The 16229-nt window shown below is 59.7% G+C and overlaps 1 protein-coding gene across 1 annotated transcript in view; it reads left to right on the forward strand.

The window, feature by feature from the left end:
• Nucleotides 1-16229, forward strand: part of JARID2 (jumonji and AT-rich interaction domain containing 2) — a 237679-nt gene that overhangs the window by 209717 nt on the left and 11733 nt on the right. The window contains 6 exon segments of the mRNA XM_032424828.1: nucleotides 4828-5875; nucleotides 9074-9576; nucleotides 11515-11607; nucleotides 14341-14459; nucleotides 14549-14619; nucleotides 15729-15843. Coding sequence (XP_032280719.1) covers nucleotides 4828-5875; nucleotides 9074-9576; nucleotides 11515-11607; nucleotides 14341-14459; nucleotides 14549-14619; nucleotides 15729-15843 — 1949 coding nt within the window.

The following is a 16229-nucleotide window of genomic DNA, read 5'->3' on the forward strand; positions in this document are numbered from 1 at the left end:
ATGTTGATTTTTAACTTCAAATAGGATTAATTTATCTGGGTCTGCCTGAAACGGAAGGATGGACGTGCATCGTATTGAGGGTGGGTGGGCGGTGGGGGGTACAGTGTTCAGGGGGTGCTGCTCAGAAGGGGCTTCGCCCTGTTTGCGCTGATGCACTCCGAGGCGCTGATCGCCGCCCTTTTTGCTACGAGAGCCCCTTCCCTGTTACCTTGCATGAGGCCGTGTCCTGGTTGTGCTCTGTTAGAGCCCGAGACGGAGCCCCCGAGCCTGGGCCCGTGCACTTCACCTTGCCAGCCTCGCGCCTGTATGATGGCAGCCGCGCTGTCCCCGTCACGCGTGTGTGTCGCCCTGGGCTTGTCGGGGGGCGATGGCAGGTAACGTGGACAGGAGCTCCGTGTCCTTAACCTAGCTCTTCAGTTTAAATGCACTAAAAGACCGTAACACATTCAGGATGGTAAGACCGATGACCTTAGGCCCCGGGAGAGGGTTTTGAGATGTTGGTTTCCAAGAGCGTCCCGAGGAGGTCTTCACTCTTCGGAGTTTGTGCGGTCAGTAAACCTGCAGCTAAACGCAGCCCCCTTCCTGACCTTCCGTGTCGTGCTGAGGCCGAGCCCGCACCCGGGAGGATGATCGCCTCGCGCAGACTCGCTTGGTGGGAAGGTCTCCTGAGCTCTGGGTCCTCACGATCAGCTCTACCCGGGTTGCCGAAAATGTCTTGGCCTCAAGGATTCAAAGAGGAGGTTTAAACTGATCGAAGAATTGGGAGTAGTTTTGTTTTAAAGTTGTGGAAAATGAAATAGGAATATCCAGAGAGAAAAAAAAAGGTCAGAAAATCACCTCCGCTGTTAAGAATGTTCAGGGTTTTAACTGTGCTCATCAGGTCACGCTTGTAGGTGGAATTGTACGTGTTGGTGGCGTGTTATTTGTGACTCAGTTGCCTGTAGTGGGAGCAGGTGCTTTCAAAGGTTTAGGGACTCCCACCTGAACCCTGCGCTCATGAATTTGGGTCTCACCCTTTCTCTAATAATGCGGGAGCCTGCCATCCCAGCAGGCCTTCGCCCCCAGAACTCACTGCCCTTCTGGTGCAGTTGTTCATCTCAGGCTCTTTGGTTTTCAGTCCAAGTTTTAAAGTTCAAGCGGGCTCTGCCCAACCAGCAAATGTTTCTCCTGAGCACCCCCTGAGCCCCTCCCCAGCTCTTGGGGTCTGAAAGGATGGGCCGGGGCTCCCGACTCAGCAGCTCCCTCTGGTGGGAGACCGGAGCTGACGATGGGATTTCCGGTTGTGAAGGGAGGACGGCTTCTCCGCCTCGAACCGCCTCGTGGCCGCGTGTCTGGGGGAACGGGGCTACAGGTGATGGGTGGGTGGTGGTGGGCGAAGAAGAAGCTGCAGACGCCCCACCTCCTGCGGAGCTAGGCGGTTGTGGGGGCGTGGGAGGCAAAGGCCAAAACCCCTGCCAGAGCCAAGAGCAGGAGCAGCTTGGAGAGAGGGAGTTTCTCAGCTCCAGTGTGTGATTGCACAGCAGAGGTTCTGCGACACACACTGCCTTCGCGTTAGTCCTCAGTGAATTAGGTGACCTCTCACGTGCCCTGGGCAAGGCTGGGCAAGGACTTCCCCAGGGCCCGCGCCCGTGACATCAGACCCGCCGCTTCGTGCGCTGGCTGGCTGGCCCGGGCGTTTTGTTAAGCTGAAACTCAGGGTTTGCTGCTGCTTGATAAGGCAGTGGGTGGGGGTGAGACCCTCAGTGGCCAGGTGACACAGTGCTGTCCGCAATTCCAGTTGAGCATTGGACCCCTGAAGACAAGGACAGGCCAAGGAGTAGGCAAGGTTGCATGCAGACAGGTGAGTCTGAGGTTGCTAGTCCTGTTCGGTCCCTACCTAAGGACACACGGCACCGTGGATGGAATGGACAGATGGGTTCCCAGGTTGGGCCAGCTTGTCAGCTGCATCCAGCCTCTGCTGGGTGGGCCATGGGGTGCGGGAAGAAGGAATACGATCCATGAAATATGCCCTTTCCAGGCTCCATAACTTATTTTTTGAAATCAAGGTCATTGTTCTGATGAGTCCCGAGGGAGATGCCTTTAGACTCTGAGCTTGTGATGTGGACATGCAGTATAGGATTTGGGTAGCTAGCTGCTCTTGAAGAGGGCTTTGTAAGGACGGCGAGGAAGGAAAGGACTAGAGGAACTCCTTCTGGTAGAGCTGGGCATTTGGCTGCACATCTTGGCAGTAACCACTGGTATTTAAGGTGACAGAAACAGGTAAAGAAGAGGGGGGTTCTTTTTGCCATTGAAGGTGGCAGAATCCTTCTCTAGAATTCTGCCATGCAGGGGATTGACCTGCCCCTAGCACGCCGGGAGAGGTCACCAGGTGCCCCCAAGATGGCAGATGGATGGACTGAAGGCCTCTGCGCTCTTCTTTGAGGTGGGGTCTGAGAGCTCCCCCTCTGGCTGTCCAGTCTCCCGCGGGTGTTCTGGGAGGCAGGGCGCGGGCTCCCACCCTCGAGGACCAGGTCAGCATCCGCGGTGGGGGGTCAGGCTGTGGAATCCGCACTGTTGGGGCTGGGCGAAGACTTGCAATAGGCTGTCCTCTCTATGGTTAAGCATCCTCTCTATGGTTAAGCAAAGACCGAAGGCCTAAAGGGCGCGTTTTCCACTTCGAGGATCCTGGATCCCTGAGGCCTCTCTGCCTCTTGATGATGGAAAAAAATCTCTCTGATCCACAGCAGGATTTCACTGTTTTTGTTTTTCTAAATGGTTTGTTTTGTGTTTAGTTAATGGAAGCATTTAAAAAAAAGAGATCTTTGTATTCCCCGCTTTATCTCCTCTTCCCGATCAGTGGTACTCACTGATCAGTGGTACTCAGATCAGTGGTACTCACCATGGGAAGTTTGTCTGCCCCACCCACAGGTTGTATGAATGTATTTTTCGCCTACTGTTGCCGGGCTGCTAGTTGTTTTGTTTTAATTTCCCGTTTGTTATTCCAGATCCCTCTGCCCCCCAGCTGATCTGGTCAATCCTGCTTCTCTGTAGGGGCGATGAGCAGTGTACCCCCCGGGCCTGCCCTGTGGTCTCCCCAGGGTTGCCCGGCCCCTCACTGAGTCCACACTGGCTCCCCAGAAACCTGACTCCGTAGACGCCCCGGGGTTGGCTTACGGAACACAGCCTCATCTCAGGAAGTTAGGGCTTTCATTGGACTGTGTAGAGTCAGTGACATATGAAAAAATATGCTTCTTGCTCCATTTCCAGAATTGCCTACTGATAGTTTGTCTCCGTGGTTCTCAGAGTATGTTCTGAATCGGCCCCGGCATTGCCCGGGTTCTCGGGCCCCATCCCAGACCTAGTGGCTGAGAAAGCTCGGGTGTGGGGCCCAGTGATCTGTTTTGGGGACAAGCCCTCCAGTGGATTCTGACAGCCCTGGTTTGGATACTGATGGGAAAGTTCTGGTTTTGTTTTAGTTTTTCCCCATGTGGGTGAAGTGCATTTTCCTGGGCTGGGCCCAGGCCTCGGGCAGAGGTCACTTGGACTTAGGCCGTGTCCTGGGGAACCTGACTCTGGCGAGGCAGCTTCGGGGCCCATGGGAGCCACATGTCTCCGCCTGGCAGGACAGGGTGCTTGTGTGTGACTGCAGCTGGTTGGTCAGCTTCCCTGACTTGGGAGCACAGGCTCCTTCGACCCAGTCACCTCCTCACGGGGGTTACTGATTGGTGAGAGGAGATGGCCGTGGTTCTCTTCCTGGGGATTGTGTAATTTTTAGTCGGCCTCTTTTGGAGGTGGTGGTGCTCATGGAACCTTGGAGTCCGTGTTCGGAATTCATGTTGTAGGTGACAGATTGAAGCCCAGGATGCAAACGACCTGTCAGAGGCCACCGACAGGCAGAGCTGGGACGGGACGTCCACCCCAAAGCCGCGTCCCCCACAGCAGCTCTGGGCTGGGCCCTTCCTCATCCTTTGGAAGTGACGCGTTTCCGGTGTCCTCCCTTCACTCTCCGGTTTCGCTTTATAAACAAGGATGACTTCTGTGTGTCCCAGAATTACTGCCGCATCCAAGCCGTGCGGAGGGGCTGCTTGGCTCACCCGGTTCCCATAGAACCGAACGTGGAGTTTGTCGGGGGTGGGAACACAGGAGCTGTCCGTGCCCGAGAGGGCGGGCGGGTGGGCACCCTCTGCTTGGCCGAGAGATGAGGCGCATCCCTGTTCCCCGGGGCCCCGTCTGCACGACCACGGGGCAGTCCGAGGCCGGCTACTGGCAGCCACGTGCCCGGGCCTGCCCTGTGACCTGCACGGGAGCCGGGCCACATGATTGCGCTTGCTCTTTTCTCTCTGTGGTATTTTCGTTTCCTTCCCTTTTTAGCACCTAGATTTAAAAATTCTGTGGGCAGGGCCTGCTGCTCTGTGGAGCACGCAGAACGGTAGACTCGTCTTTTCTTGGAACAGGGTGTGTGTGTGTGTGTGTGTCCGTCCGTCCGTCCATCCCTAAATGGGCGCAGGGGCTTGCCGCTGTAAATGTCCTTAACCTGTGACAGGTGACGGCGGGTGAGTGCACAGGTCGTCATCGTGAAACATTGATTTCCTGGAAGCGCCCTTAGCAGGAACGTGAAAGCCACCCAGGAAACCATGCTGCGGGCACGCGGGCAGGCGCCATGTTTTTGTGCGGCAGGATAGGCATGTGTTTGTCCAAAGATCCCGAAAGCGAGTGTCTGAGACTTGAGTTCACGGTGCGCCCTTGTCGGGAAGCCCGTGTGGCCGCTGCGGCCGGCTCTGCTGGGCCCCCGCGGGGAGAGGTCGCCCTCTTGGAAGGTACTGATTCTGCTTCTCTTGTCCCTCCCAGGTTTCGAAGGTAAATGGAGTCACTCGAATGTCATCTCTGGGTACAAGTGCACCCAGTGCCAAAAAGATGCGCGAAGTCAGACCTTCACCGTCCAAAACTGTGAAGTACACTGCAACGGTGACGAAGGGGACTGTCACATACACCAAAGCCAAGAGAGAACTGGTCAAGGAAACCAAACCCAATCACCACAAGCCCAGTTCCGCTGTCAACCACACAATCTCAGGGAAAACTGAAAGTAGCAATGCAAAAACCCGCAAACAGGTGCTATCCCTCGGGGGGGCGTCCAAGTCCACCGGGCACGCCGTCAATGGCCTCAAGGTCAGTGGCAGGTTGAACCCAAAGTCATGCACTAAGGAGGTGGGGGGGCGGCAGCTGAGGGAGGGGCTGCGGAACTCCAAGAGGAGACTGGAAGAGGCACAGCAGGCCGAGAAGCCGCAGTCCCCGCCCAAGAAGATGAAGGGGCCGGCCGGCCCTGCCGAAGCCCCCGGCAGGAAGGCGGCGGCGGCCCCCACGGCGCTGGCCCCCGCGGAGAAGGCTCTGCTGCACGGGCACGTGAAGAAGGAAGTGCCCGAGCGGAGCCTGGAAAGGAACCGGCCGAAGCGGGCCACGGCCGGCAAGAGCGCGCCGGGCAGACAAGCACACGGCAAGACGGACGGCGCCTCCTGTGAAAATCGTTCTACCTCGCAAACGGAGCCCTTGCACAAGCCGCACGAGGCGGCGGCCAAGCCCGACAAGGGGGGCGGCCGGGCCGGCTGGGCGGCCATGGACGAGATCCCCGTGCTCAGGCCGTCCGCCAAGGAGTTCCACGACCCGCTCGTCTACATCGAGTCGGTCCGCGCTCAGGTGGAGAAGTACGGCATGTGCAGGGTGATCCCCCCTCCGGACTGGCGGCCCGAGTGCAAGCTCAACGACGAGATGCGGTTCGTGACGCAGATCCAGCACATCCACAAGCTGGGCCGGCGCTGGGGCCCCAACGTGCAGCGGCTGGCCTGCATTAAGAAGCACCTCAGATCTCAGGGCATCACCATGGACGAGCTCCCGCTCATAGGTGAGCGGCCCCCCGCGCCCCCAGGCTGAGACGGGGAGGAGCTCGCCCCGGGCCCCCCGTGCCGCAGGCCGGGGCCTCCCCCTCCACGCGGGAAGTTAGCTGGTGGCTTCCAGCCTGGAGCCCGGGAGCCCCGCTCTGGGCGGGGTGGTTTCTCTGGAGGCCTGCAGATGCTGTCCCTGCCCTGTGTCCTCACGTGGGCCTCCCTCCTAAGCTTACTTTTGGCATCACTTTCTCGTGTCGTAAGGACGTCCGTCACAGTGGGGTAGGTGCTATCCCTGTGGCGAGGGAGTGGGGGGAGCGTCTAAGATACTCGCTTTACCTTCGTCATCTCTGTGTAAAGACCCTGTCTCCCAGTCCAGTCACTCCTGAGGCACTGGGAGACGGGGCTTGAATACCTGAATACGTGGGGGACACAGGCCAGCCCGCTTCTCTCTGTGTCCTCCTCGCTTTGCCTTGCCCATCACTTTTTCTAGTGACCAGCGGGGCCCTTTGAGAGACCCCAGATCAGGGGACAGGTTTAAGTTTCTCTCCAGAGCTGGGACCACTCCAGAGCTCATCTCGGGGGCCCCCTATGTGAGTGAGCATCCCGACAGGTGTGGGGGCCCCGGCCCCAGGCAGAGCCCACGTGTCCGTCGTCTTCCTCGGTGCTGCTGCTTGCTCCTCGAGCATCCCTCGTCTGTCTGGTGGGATGAGCTGGGTCTGCAGAGTGGGGGCTTCCTTTGGGGACAGCCGGGTAAGGGAGGTCGCACACAGCCTCCCTGGTTCAGCTCAGACCTGTGAAGTGGGGTTTGTTGCTGCCTCATTTCCGAGGTCCCGAGTGTGCAGAAGCGGGGAGGAAAGGAGCCATCTTAGCCACCCAAGTGTCAGGAGCTGGCAGGAAGCTCAGGCTCCCTGCAAGATGGAGGTCTCATTATTCTCTCAGCAGGTGCCTGCCACGGCTAATGCCTGAGTGGGAATCACTTAATTTGAAAAAGTCCTTGGTTTTGGGGTCCGCGCTCCAGGATGGCACGGTGTCAGCTGACGGCATGGGGGCTGTGGGAACGGGCTGAGCAGGCGTGAGCGGTCCGTGCGGGCTGTGCCCTGCGTGTCCTCAGAGCAGCCCCAGGCCCTCCCGGTCGTAGTGAGAGGTCTGAGGGCCCCCTCCCCCCCCACGCTGGGGGACCGTGGGCCTTCTGGGGACAGGTGAGGCAACCGGGTGATGTCATAACGGCAGCCGGTAACCGTTGGTTCAGAGTAGGTTTTCTTTTTTTTCTTTTCTTTTTTTCTCTTTTTTTAAAGATTTTATTTGACAGAGATAGACACAGTGAGACAGGGAACACAAGCAGGGGGAGTGGGGAGAGGGAGAAGCAGGCTTCCCGTGGAGCAGGGAGCCCGATGCGGGGCTCGATCCCAGGACCCCGGGATCATGACCTGAGCCGAAGGCAGACGCTTAACGACTGAGCCACCCAGGCGCTCCCAGAGTAGGTTTTCTTAACCTCGAGCCCTTCCCGTGGCCCCCAAGGCCAGGTGGACGTGTCCCCGTGGTGTGTGTGTGCATGGTTTGCTGATGCATGTGGGTGTAGCCCCTGGTTTGTCACCATCTGTGAAAGGGGTGCTGGGCCGGCCTGTTACTGTAGAGGCCTCGGGCCCTCGTCTGAGCTTGGCCTCCCCACTGAGCAAGGGACTACGCGGTTTTGTGGCCACCTCGCAGAATCTGCTCCCCCTGCAAATGGGCCGATGGGAGCGGGTGAGGGGTCCACAAAATGATGCATTTCCAAGCAGTGTGTGCATTTTCAGGTGCTCCTGGATTCTAACGATCTACAAAGAGAAAAATACGAAAGTTATGGATTGCTTTTCTAATCCGTCTGTGCTGAGAGCGGCTGGGGTGGCTCACGTCCCTGTCCACCTCTGCTAGTCCACAGCGTGCCACCAGCCTCTGCCCTCCCGGGTCTGAGCTGCAGACCTGGAGTGAGGGAGGGGCGCTCGGCCTTTGGCCTCTCCTGGCCAAGGGCAGGGCGAGCTTCCTCTGATGTGTCCAGCCTGTCACCAGGCAGAGCTCCTTGACGTGCAGGCTGCCGCACTCCTGTCCCCTGGTGTCACAGAGGGGCTGGGGGACCTGTTCCCCCATGCATCCCTGCCTGTCCCCCCCCCCCCCCCCGGCGGTCACGCAATGCCCGGCCTGCCCTGCACTGGGATGCTGTTCTCAGGCGGCCCCCAGACACCACAAGAGTTCGGCTTCTTTTACTTTGGATAGAAATCAGTCCCCACTCTCCAATGACCTAAAACTTAATTTTTACTTTTCTCACCTAGCATTTTGTTAGGTATTTACCTCCCAATAGTCAGTGGATGGTTATTCTGGAAGATTTTGTCCTCCTTGATTGTCTAGAGGGAGGTTGCCTTCCAGGCCCCGTGTAGACAGCCCCTCTGTGAGCATTCAAGCGTATTTGGTGTGGACGTGCATGTGTACAGGTCTGTGATTTGGTCAAGGGGTGTGGTGAACACTAGCTTCCAAGGTAAGCAGTGTCTTGGTGCACACGGACCACGAGAGCGGAGGGACAGACAGGACTGCTCTCTGCCCTCTCAGATTCTGCCCCTGGCCCTGGAGATCCACTGGGATTGAAAACCAGTTAGTATGTGTGTGTGTGTGTGTGTGCGTGCGCGTGCGTGCGCGCTCGGAGGGCCTGGGGACAGACGGCACGTGCCGCACATGTCCGCTTTCTGACCTCACCGCTGTTGTGGGTGACGTTGGGACACAGGTGCCTCAGGGTGGCACAACCCAGGCCCTGCCTCCATCTCAGGGGACGAGCTCTGCTTCTTACCTGGTTGCACCCGCCTCCTGGGGTGCGAGAGGGGGGTGCCACGTACGAGCTGCCCCTGCTGGGGAGGGGCGCCTGCCCTCCTTCCATTCAGGCCTCTGCTTACACTCAACTCCCTGGGGACACCTTGTCTGAGCATCGCACCTGAGCCAGCAGACCCTGCAGCTCCCCAGCCCCCCCGCCGACTGTCGTTACCCCCGCGGTGCCCCAGACTGTCCTCGTCCGTCTCTGCAGACTGAGCTCCCCGAGGGCCGGGGGGATTCCGTTCGCCGCTCTGACCCCGGAGCCTAGTGGCGTCTGTGGCACGTAGTGGGCGCCCCCGGGCTTACCGGTAGATGAAGAAGGTCTCGTGCACGGTCCTTTTCACTGACTGTCCCTGTGCTTTGTCCCCTCACCGTCCCAGGAGGCTGTGAGCTCGACCTGGCCTGCTTTTTCCGGCTGATTAACGAGATGGGCGGCATGCAGCAAGTGACTGACCTCAAAAAATGGAACAAACTAGCAGACATGCTGCGCATCCCCAGAACTGCCCAGGACCGGCTGGCCAAGCTCCAGGAAGCCTACTGCCAGTACTTGCTGTCCTATGACTCCCTGTCCCCCGAGGAGCACCGGCGGCTGGAGAAGGAGGTGCTGATGGAGAAGGAGATCCTGGAGAAGCGGAAGGGGCCCCTCGAGGGCCACACGGAGCACGACTACAACAAGTTCCATCCCCTGCCCCGCTTCGAGCCCAAGAACGGGCTCATCAACGGCGTGGCCCACAGGAACGGCTTCCGCAGCAAGCTCAAAGAGGTGGGCCAGGCCCAGCTCAAGACGGGCCGGCGGCGACTCTTTGCTCAGGAAAAGGAAGTGGCGCGAGAGGAGGAGGAGGACAAAGGCGTCCTCAGTGACTTCCACAAGTGCATATACAAGGTGGGCCCCGGGCAGGGCTGGGGGGTGGGGGGCAGGACGCGGGCCCGGGGCATGTGGCGGTGGCGGCCAGCTCTGTCCCTGCCTGGTGGCGAGGCCGTGGGCTTCCGATGCCGCGTTCCCGTGCGGAAGCCTGGGCAGGCCGGCTGGCTGTGGGGTCGGAGCGCTCGGGAAGTCACCGCTCTGGCTGCCTGCGGCCACGCTTCTCTTTGCGCTCGGCTTCCGCTCTCTGCTCCTCTCTGGAAGGACGGACCGGGCTTGCCTCCACCGACTTTCTCCTCCTAGCCCGAGCGGGACTCCGTCTCCTTCACCCTGGTCCCCCTCAGGGGCGCTGGGGGTGGGCAGGAGCCTCTTTTATACCTAAATATTGCATGATAAGAGAAACAGAGGTGAGGTGCGTGGAATAAATCCCGGAGCACTTTTTGGGTGTTTCCTGGATGTGTGCAGGAGAAGCTCTTCTCAGTTGAAGCCACTCGTTAAGTCCGGTGACTGAATCGCCAACTCGGGAAATGACATGTTTTTTACTTCCGTTACTTAAGGACAGCTCAGTGAGAACGAGGCGAATCTGAGTAGGGTTTTTCTGGAATCGGGCCCTGTCACCGACCACTGTAGGGTTCATCACCATCTGGCGGCGGGTGAGGTGGCCGCGGGGATGTCGGCAGCCCGCACCAGCGGGGGGGGAGCTCCTGGTTCTGCGGGCCCATCCGCCGGGTGGGTGTTGAGCCTTGCGTGCACGCGTCCCCTTCTCGAGTTACAGGCACTGTGCTTTTTAGTTGATGCAATATCCCGCCCCTCCTGGTAGTTGGGTTCTTCCCTTGTCAGGAACAGCATATCTGGAGGAGTTTGGGGTCGGAGGGAAGTACTTTGTGTAGGTAGAACCCCACGCAGTCCCTGTAGCTGCCAGAATTCGTGTGCTGATGGTGTTGATCGTCCTTCCAAAGGCAAGAGGATCTGCTTCGCATTCTAAACCTGTTACTTTCCATGGCGGTGCCCCAGTGTCCCCTCGTGAGGGGAACCTTCCCTGAGCACCTTAGGTAGCAGCCACCTTCTCCTGCCACTGCGGTCACTCCCTGCCTCCTCAGCGGCCCTCACCACCTTCCCAAGGGCTGTGTCCCACAGGCCAGAGACCTTGTCCACTTGAGCACTGCTCCATCTCCGGCCCCTAGAACGCCGCCTGGAAGACAGTAGGTGCTCCGAGAGCACCCCTGCAGTCGAGGGACAAGAAAAGCAAAGCTCTCACGAAGCCTCTGTAAAATGATGCCTCCCCTCTGGTCGGGGAGCACGGGATCGAAGGTGGGATTCGCTGAGCGAGACGGCGGCGAGCACATCCTCGTGCATGTTCCTGGGCAGGGGCCAGGGTGCTGGGTGTCCGGCGGCACTGGGTGCTTTTCCCGTGCGGTGTGCGGGGGGCAGCGTGGTCTCTGTGGCAGAGAACCGCCAGAGTGTTTCTGCCGTCTCGCCTCCGTGAGGGGAGGCTGCTCACCTGGCTGGCTTTCAGGAGGGGGACCCTCGGGGTGTGGAGGGCACCCCACGTTTCTTCTAGGCCCTCCCCCACCCCTGGTCCAGCCCGTCTGGATGCCGTCAGTCTCTCCCCTGCCCCCAGCCCCTTCTCCTGCCCCTCAGGTGGGGTAAACCAAGGAGTTCTGCCTGCCTCCCCATGAAACAAAGGGTGCTCCCACGCATCACGGGGGCGCCTGTCTGAGGCTGCCTGGTGTGCAGCCCCCATTTCTGCCGGCTCAGAGGTCCGTCTGTTGCCGGCACGGCGAGGGAGGCGGGTCCTCCGTCCCCTTCGGTCGGCACAGGTTTTTCTGCCTTCTCTGCTCACGTCAGCTCGGGTCGCAAAGCAGCCTGTGGTCATGGGGAGGCGCTGGGACGCGGTGCGGCCTCATTTGGGGTGGGGGCTCCGCTAAGTTTCTTACGCTTTACTCTCTTTGTTTTCAGGGAAGGTCTGTTTCTTTAACGACTTTTTATCGAACAGCAAGAAATATCATGAACATGTGCTTCAGCAAGGAGCCCGCACCAGCTGAAATCGAGGTGAGTAGGGGGGTCTTGGACGTGGCGCGGAGGGCGCCGGGCCGGGCCCCAGGCCTCCCGCTGCCTGATGGACCGATGGGCCGTCGTCGGGGGGGTCTGCTGCCGGGGGCAGGCAAGCCGCCCTGAGTCCGCCCTCGTTCAGACGCAGAGGATGTGTACGGAAGGGGGCGTGCCTCCCCCGCTTCTCCCAGACGCGCCGGGGTCCGTGAGACGCCGAGTCGGGGGTGAGCTCCAGGCGCGTCCCCTGCCCGGTGGCCGCTCCTCACCCCGTCCTCTGTGTGTCTGTTATGCAAGAGAATGTTTGGAATCCCTGGAAACCACAGTTGTGCGTTTTCTCCTCTGTTTTTTGTTTAATGGGATTGGCAGATTGCCATTTTTGTGCTTCTGCCAACTCTGTTCTTTGGGTTCGTGTGAGGTTGGAAAGACAGGGAGCACTTCTGTGCCCAGACCAATTAGGGGGAGTTTCTGGGTGAGCCGCTGTGGCAGGACAGGGACCCGATCTGTTTGTGCACCTCCCCCGGCCGGGGTCTTGCTGCTGGAGCCGGGCCCTGCCCAGCGCTCGGGCCTGGTGGGGGCAGGTCGCCGGGCTTCTGTGGCTGGTCCGGGGCCGCCGCGAGTGGACGGGGTGCAGACCGCGTCTTTCTGTCGTCCAGCACAGGGTGTGCCACCTCCCTGGACACGCCCGTGCTGGCCGCGAGGGGCCCCGCTTCCTGCGCGGGGACTTGAGGACAGTCGCCGGACAGGCCAGGTCAGAGCAGGACGCCCGGTCCCCACACTGCGGCCGTGTGGAGCCACCCCTCGGACAGCACCCGTTGGAAGCCGCCCTGCTGCTTGGCTTCCCAGTTAGGGGAACTCTGTGTCCCGGTTTGGCCCCGAGTGTTGTCTTTCCCTCAGGCCTTAGGTCTCCGCCGGTCGCCACGGGCCGCCCCAGCTCTGTACCCTGGGCGCCGCCTTCGAACACCTCCCCATGGCTGGACCCCTGGCCCACCCCCCAGCTTCGGCCCCACTGAAGCCAAGTCCCGTCAGCCACGACGGGCCCTGATTCTGGGACATGTGTGGCTGTCACCGTTGCTTCCAGAGGGCTCGTGGCATCTGTGGGAGAGATGTCCGAAGAAAGGGGTGGGACCCTGTGGGGTGAACAGCTGAGCTGGAGAGAGAGGCCCCAGCTGTCCAGCACAGGTCCCCGTGGGAGCCTCCGAGGGTGCAGGGTTTGCCACTGCGTGTGGCATGGACACCCAGCTTGTTCTAGTCGCCTGCTCAGGAATATTCCTTCTCTCGGAACGTCCCGCCTTGTCTTCGGTGTTCAGCACCTGCGTGGTATCTGAACGCGAGGGGAAGATCTGCTCAGATCCAGACCTCCGGCCTGAGTCTGTGTGGCTTCTGGATCCTGCGAAGAGGGCCGGGTCTTCCTCTCGGCTGGTGGTCATCAGCTCGGTGGTGGGTCCCCGTCTGCGGGAGGTTGCCGTCGGTCTGTGCGCCTGGTGGCAGGGTGCGTCCCCTCACACGGGCTGCGACTCCAGAGTCTCCTTCAGGGAGACGTGCTTAAGGAGCCCAGACACTTAACGGGGTGGGATTTATTCTTGGGGCCTTCAACCCCTTCAGGCTGGCCCCCCCTTTGAAAAGCCAGGAGCACCTCTTTGAGCCAAACCGTACGTCGTGACAGCTGGTGCTGGTTGGCTCGGCGTCCTCCTCTAAGTGTGGTTCCAGCTACTCGGGCTGTGCCCAGATCAGGGAAGGTGAGGCTCTGCTTCCGGAATGAAAATTTAATGACAGAGTCCTTCTGAGTTGGGGGAGTTGCCTGAGGGAAACTGAGCACCGCTGACCTGTTAGCAAAACTCGTTCCTGAGCCCTGCGCCCCTGCTGTGTGGGTAGGACTCGCTACTGTCACCTGATAGGCATTTAAAGCTGACGGTGTGACATCCCCAACACGTCTGATCTCGTTGGCCTGGTCCGCGGCCCGGCTGGATGTCGTCCTCACTGCTGGTGATTCTAGCCTGTGGCCGGGGTCCACGGCCCCGCAGAGAGGCCAGGATCCCTGGTGGTGGGGGGTGAGGGCGTGAGGTGTGCGTCATCGAGGTGCCGGACCCGGAGGCCATGTTCATCAGTCTGAGGATGGGGGACGTCTTCGCTTCCCTCCTGCCGCTGCCCCCCCACCCCCCACAAATGACTTCCACCGTTGCCATTTCTGAGCGTATGGCTGAGTGACGTTAAGTGCCTTCAAGTTGTTACTTAAGCATCGCCACCATCCGTCTCCAGAAGTTTTCATCTTCCCACACTGACTCTCCTTCCCCATTGAACACTAACACCCCGGCCCCGGTCCCCGGACGCCAGCATTTTTTCCCTCTGACCCTGACGATGCTGAGTGCCTCCACGCACGTGGAATCCTATGGCGCTTGTCCTTTTGCGATTGGTTCATTTCACTCGGTGTGATGCCTTCAAGTTCACGGTCGTAGCCTGTGTGAGAATGACCTTCGCCTTGAAGGCTGAGTCCTCTGTCGTACGGATTTTGTGCGCCTGTGCACCCTGGCTGCTCCCACTTAGCTGCTGTGAACACGGGGTACAGGTCTGCTCGAGCCCCTCCTCGGTTCTGGGGACCCGACCCTCCTTGTCCTCCTCTGAGCTCTGCCGGGGGCTCTCGGCGGCGGTCGCGCGGCTGGGCCCTCCGTGGCCCATGGACGTCCCCGTGGCGTGTGCACAGCGGGGCCGCTCACCGGGCCTCTCCTCTCCCCGCAGCAAGAGTACTGGAGGCTAGTGGAAGAGAAGGACTGCCACGTGGCCGTCCACTGCGGCAAGGTGGACACCAACACCCACGGCAGCGGGTTCCCAGTGGGGAAGTCAGAACCGTTCTCAAGGTAATGGGGGGCACGCTCATCTGTGTTTTGGGGACCAGACGGTGTTCTTCCCCGCCAGTCTGTGACGCCCCTCTGCTTTTCCTCTGCAGGCATGGATGGAACCTCACCGTCCTCCCCAATAACACAGGGTCCATCCTGCGTCACCTCGGTGCTGTGCCTGGTAAGCCTGACGTGGCCGCCGTCTTTGTTGTTTTTGAGAGAGAGAGAGCGGGGTGGCGGGCAGAGGGAGAGCCCGACCGGGGCTCGATCCCACGACCACCCACCCACCCTGAGATCGTGCCCCACCCCCCCAGGCGCCCCGAAGTGGTCCTGAGGCCTCTGCCTCCGGGATCTTGGAGAGCGGGCTTCACCCCACGTGACCAGATGGGACAAGTTACCGTGCACAGTAGAAACTTTGGTCTTTAGAAAAAGAGAGGAAAAGGACCGTTGAAGTCCGTCAAAACGTGGAAGGGCAAACCAAATGCTAGAATCTAGAAGCTGGGCAGACACATAGTGGCCAGCTTTTCATCTCGAAATTGGTATTTTCAAAGCTAATTTCCTGACTCCATAGGGCTCGTCCAGGCTCCTAAGTGATTGGTTGTGGATAGTAGGGACAGCAGGTGTCCCTGGGGGTTGTGGTCACTGAGGGCTGGGCCCCCTGGAAAAGGCGGCCCGGGGCCCTCCACACACTGGTGGGGGCGGGGGGGTCCTCAGGGCCTCTGCAAGCGGTTCGGCTCGGCACGTCTGCTGTCCGTTCTCTGTCCTGAGGTTTGGCGGGCCCTGGCTCGTGGCAGGTGGTTAACGGACAACAGTCATCGTGGTCCTGCTCCTTGGGGCATCTTGCTTCCCGACTTGACTCCCAGATTCAGATGTGTGGTTTTTGTTTTTTTTCTTTAAGATTTTATTTATTTATTTGAGAGAGAGAAGACAGACAGAGCCCGAGCTGGGGGAATGGGAGAGGGAGAAGCAGGCTCCCCGCTGAGCAGGGAGCCCGATGTGGGGCTCGATCCCAGGACCCCGGGATCATGACCTGAGCCGAAGGCAGACACTTAACGACTGAGCCACCCGGGCGCCCCTAAGGTGTTTTTTAATACTGTTTTGTAACCGCGTCTACCTTCTTGGCTTCTCTGTGTAGCAAGGAGCACAGGTACCTTGTTCTCACTGGTGGTGTCGGATTTTGAATCCTTTTTCTTTTTTTCCTCCCCGTTTGGGAAGAAGACCGGGATTTCGCATTGCCCTGACTCAGAGACCCCGGCCGGTCCTCTGTAACACCTTTCTCTTCCTCCGCAGGAGTGACAATTCCCTGGCTAAACATTGGCATGGTCTTTTCTACCTCATGCTGGTCTCGAGACCAAAACCACCTTCCCTATATTGACTACTTACACACTGGTGCTGACTGCATTTGGTGAGTACGTCTGCCACTGGGGCACTTGGGTGGGGCGGGGAACCACGATTCCGGAACGTTCTGACGCCCCCTCTCCCCAGGCAGTCGGCAGCCCTGGGGAGCTTGCCTGTGTGTCGGTTGGTCCGCTGCTCCCAGTCAGGCATGGCATTTCTTACCCCCGTCGGAAGCGCTCGAGGTGGCAAGGCTTAGGAGGTTTGAAGGGTTCGGCTCGTGAGCCGGGTTGAGCATCTCTTGTGCTTATCGACCGTTTCTGTTCCTTCTGTTTCTTTGAGGACAGTATTTGTTGGTGGTGGTTTTTAGGACATGGTGTCATGTTAGGGGTGAGAACTGTGAGGGGAGTCCCAGAAAGGGGACCAGTCTTGCTGGCTGTGTCCCCAGGCGCCCCC

This window comes from Phoca vitulina, unplaced genomic scaffold, assembly GCF_004348235.1.
Source record: "Phoca vitulina isolate PV1807 unplaced genomic scaffold, GSC_HSeal_1.0 scaffold31, whole genome shotgun sequence".
NCBI classification, from domain to species: Eukaryota; Metazoa; Chordata; class Mammalia; order Carnivora; family Phocidae; genus Phoca; species Phoca vitulina.